This window comes from Rousettus aegyptiacus, unplaced genomic scaffold (genome assembly GCF_014176215.1).
Source record: "Rousettus aegyptiacus isolate mRouAeg1 unplaced genomic scaffold, mRouAeg1.p scaffold_m13_p_1, whole genome shotgun sequence".
Taxonomy (NCBI): Eukaryota; Metazoa; Chordata; class Mammalia; order Chiroptera; family Pteropodidae; genus Rousettus; species Rousettus aegyptiacus.
The window spans coordinates 99,986,052-99,989,797 of record NW_023416284.1 but is presented as its reverse complement, the minus strand read 5'-3'; the positions used below and the strand labels follow the sequence as shown (position 1 = coordinate 99,989,797).

Sequence of the window (3,746 nt, the reverse complement as noted above, 5' to 3'; positions counted from 1 at the left end):
GTAGCTGGGCTCTGGCGCCCCGGGCCTGCCCCGAGACCCTCCCCCAGCCCAGATGTCCCTGCGCCGCCCATAACCCTGATCCTCTCCAGCCCACGCGGCCCTTGGACCTCCCTTCTCATCCCCGAGGAGCTTTCCCTCGCCACCCTCCGCGCCTCTTCCCACTCCCAGCCCTCTCTTCTCGCCACGCCTGCCCCTTTCCCGGGACACTCTGGTCCTTAGCTGCTTTTGGCGGTCTCATTTTATCACCACTTCCCCGCCCTCTCCTCCCCCTTTCCCTACTTATGTTCACTCTTGTCCGCACCACGACCCTCCGCCCCTCCACAACTCGCTGCAACCATTTTATTCCCCCAAGCCCCACATCCATCCCCACATCCTCTCGCCTTCCCGTGGCGCACGTGTCCATCCCGTACCCAGACCAGCTATATCCTTTATGGTCTCCCATTCACTAAATGTTTCCTTGATAACGTACTTCCCGACCTGCCCTAAATGAGCTCCAGCCCCCCTTTACTTACATCCTTACACCCTTCCTAAACCTCTTACGTGTCTTGGTTATTTCTGGGCTAATTCTCACACACCCTCACCACATGCATTTTAGTGCGTGATAGTCTTAGGCAATTTTGCGCAAAGACGAACTGCCACCACTTACTTTGCATTTTAACAAGGGCATTTTGATTTCTTGAAAGTAGTTTTCTTGAGTCCCAGATGCTCTGCTTCCGGGACTGACTCTTGTGTTGCAGTTTTGGGATGCTAATACAATATGAGCATATTCCTGCATCAAACAATGTATGTGGGCTGTGAGAAATAAAATGACCATTAGGAGAAAAATACTCGTGCTGTATGTATTTTAAGTGATGTACAGTGAGCATCACTTGGAGGAAACTTTACAATATATGGATGTATGCCACAGGATTTGGAATCAAAACAATTGGGTCTTTTTTGTTTTTTTGCTATGAAATATTAAAAATAGACACAAAAATAGAAAAAAGTAGAGTACATATATCTATTGCCTAAACTCAGCAGTTATAAAGATTTTACATTTACTTTACCCCTCCCCCTCACCAAAAGTTTTTAAAGTAAGTCCTAGAAATTATCTTTTCACCCCTGTATACTTAAAGCGTGTATCTCTAACATAATTTTTTACTCTGTTCAGTCAAATTTTTTTCAACATTAGTTGGACATTTCATGGGAAATATGGAACTATGATAGTGAAAGGAGTGTTCATCGGTTCTTTACTCATAATATTGATCTAGATTTTGCAATTTAAAACTAAAGCCCAGGTTGGAGTTTGTTAAGATGTTTTCTTCATCCTTACTCTCTTGGCTCTTAAGGAAAATGCTAACTTTTCTTCTTTCAGTTTTGTGAAGAGTTTAAAGAAAAGTGCCCTATCTGTGTCCCCTGTGGCTTGAGGTTGGCTGAGAAAACACAAATGGCCATCGTCAGACATTTTGGCCTTCAGATCCTGGAGCACGTTGTCAAGTAAGGAGCTTTTGGACGTTATCACAGAAGTCTGTGAGAGAGCAAATCTTTATTTCTTATATAACTCATAGAGATAATCTTAAGGTGAGTAGAAAAGAGCAGTTCCCAAAAAGAAAGGATTGATCCCCGAGAGGTTATCACAACCTCACGGGAGCTCTCATTAAGGACTTAACCTTCCTTTTCTTCAGTTTCTTCATCCATGTAAAGTTCATAGTACATGCTAAGCATTTTATAAATATTAGCCAGTAGTCATTCAGCCAGCATTTACTGAGCTCTTACTATATGCCAGCAGCCCTTAAAGTCTTTTTAGAATAATGCAGTGTGTAGGTGAATAAATCTCTGATTAGGCACTGTGCCTTTATTTATTTATTTATTTTAAATTTTTAGTGTGTGCCTTCTCTGAATGGCAAATCTAAAGGAGGATGTTATGAGAATAACTGAAAATCTTTCCTAACTTGAGTCTCCTACTCCCAGTGCCTATCAGAAGAATCGGTTTTTAAGATTTAGCCAGTTTTTCTGGAATTGTGCTATTACCTTGTAAACCAGCACAGAAAGGGAGTTAGTTATATCAAGATTTTATTTTCTGAAAAGCAGCTACATTGTTGCATTTGTCTTAGATGGGTATTTGCTTTTGGTCTGTCAGGAAGATCAAGGGGAAAGCTGATCTGTGCCCAAATCCTATGTGGATTCCGATGAATGGACCACTGCCTATATAAAACTCTTTTCTCAAGAATTTTTCTGTTAGCACTTTAAACGTGGACAGTTTTTGTCTGTTCTTTGAAATCAAAATATAATTTCTTAATGAAATCACCAACTTAATCTTAACACAGGAATCAAAGCTAGTCTCTTATGAGAGAAGACTTCTAATGTGGTTCTGTTGACTTTATGCATTTTGATGGCCAGGTTTCGGTGGAACAGCATGTCTCGATTGGAGAAGGTCTATCTGAAGAACAGTGTCATGGAGCTGATTGAAAATGTAAGGAATGATTGGTTGGAAGACTTGTGTTTCCAAGGTAGTTTAGACAAAGTATGACTTCTTCAATGTAGCATTTGTTTAAAAATTCACTGGCTCTGCATACATCAAACAGCATGCTTTGTATGATATGAAATGTTACCTTCAAGGTAAAAAGAACCATGATCACAAGAAATCATAATTCATCACATTTCTCTTACTAGATTTAATTCTTCATGCATGACTTCTGTTTGAAAACTATAAAGACAGGGCAGAGGAGATAAAACATTTTCAGCAAATAAGTAAGATTCTTATATCTCGATTAGATTTCACTTAGCTGTTCGTTTCATTTTATTCCAGATGTATTTATCCCAAATGTACTTTATGATTGTAATAGTAAAAAATATGCAGAATGAATTTGTTTTAGGAGTTAGAATATGACTTTAAACATGTTTAAAATCCACAGCCTTTTTTCTTCTTTTTTATAAAAGGTGTGAAAAATGGAATTCCCACCCCTTTTCATCTTCAAAATTTGGTGCCTTTAATAGAAAAAAAATTTCCTTCAACATTGTTAATTAACTTAGCTAGGTAGGATTTGTATTTTGCTAGTTCTGGGGAAACTCGACAGAAATCATAATTCATTAATCTTGATATCGAACTAAGGAGAGCCCCAGTAATAGTCTTTCTGTACCTTCTAATACTAGAACTATTGATAAAATATTCAAGTGCTCCTTGTACCTCCCATTTTGTCAGCCCTTAATTACTCCTTATTTCTGTATTCTTTGACCCTGGTCCTCTTAATGAAACAATATAAGAGTCTCTTCAGTTTCTAAAGGAGAATAATGATGCCTTCCTTGCTGTGTGTGACAGCCATTTTATTAGCTGGTACAACCCTCAATTAAGATTAGCAAGAATGCAGGACAAGTGACTCAGACATGGAGGACAGGTTTGTTTATTCTGTTTAGTTTAAAAGCAGACCTGATGAGTTTTTACCCATTTATAGCCCAGTTTTTTCCTTAAATTCAGTCTTGCAGATCTCTTAATGTCTTGCATTCTTTTTCAGGGTACACTGAACATTTTGGAAGAAGAGAACCATATTAAAGATGTTCTGTCTCGAATTGTAGTAGAAATGATCAAGCGGGAGTGGCCACAGCACTGGCCTGACATGCTAATAGAACTGGACACTCTTTCCAAACAAGGGGTATGAAATACAACTGTACCAGTTTAGGTCCCCACCGCTCTTCAGGGGTTTGTTTGTTTTGTCAACAGAAAAGAGCCTTTCAGCATACGTATAATAAAAAAAGATGTTTTAGTTTAA

The 3,746-nt window shown here is 39.1% G+C and overlaps 1 protein-coding gene across 2 annotated transcripts in view; it reads left to right on the top strand.

Annotated features, from left to right (window-relative positions):
* Window positions 1-3,746, top strand: part of XPO5 (exportin 5) — a 39,112-nt gene that overhangs the window by 133 nt on the left and 35,233 nt on the right. For both annotated transcript variants that reach the window (XM_016128655.2, XM_016128656.2), the window contains exons 2-4: window positions 1,355-1,476; window positions 2,380-2,452; window positions 3,492-3,629. In XM_016128655.2, the coding sequence (XP_015984141.1) occupies window positions 1,355-1,476; window positions 2,380-2,452; window positions 3,492-3,629 (333 nt within the window). The remainder of the gene's footprint in view (window positions 1-1,354; window positions 1,477-2,379; window positions 2,453-3,491; window positions 3,630-3,746) is intronic.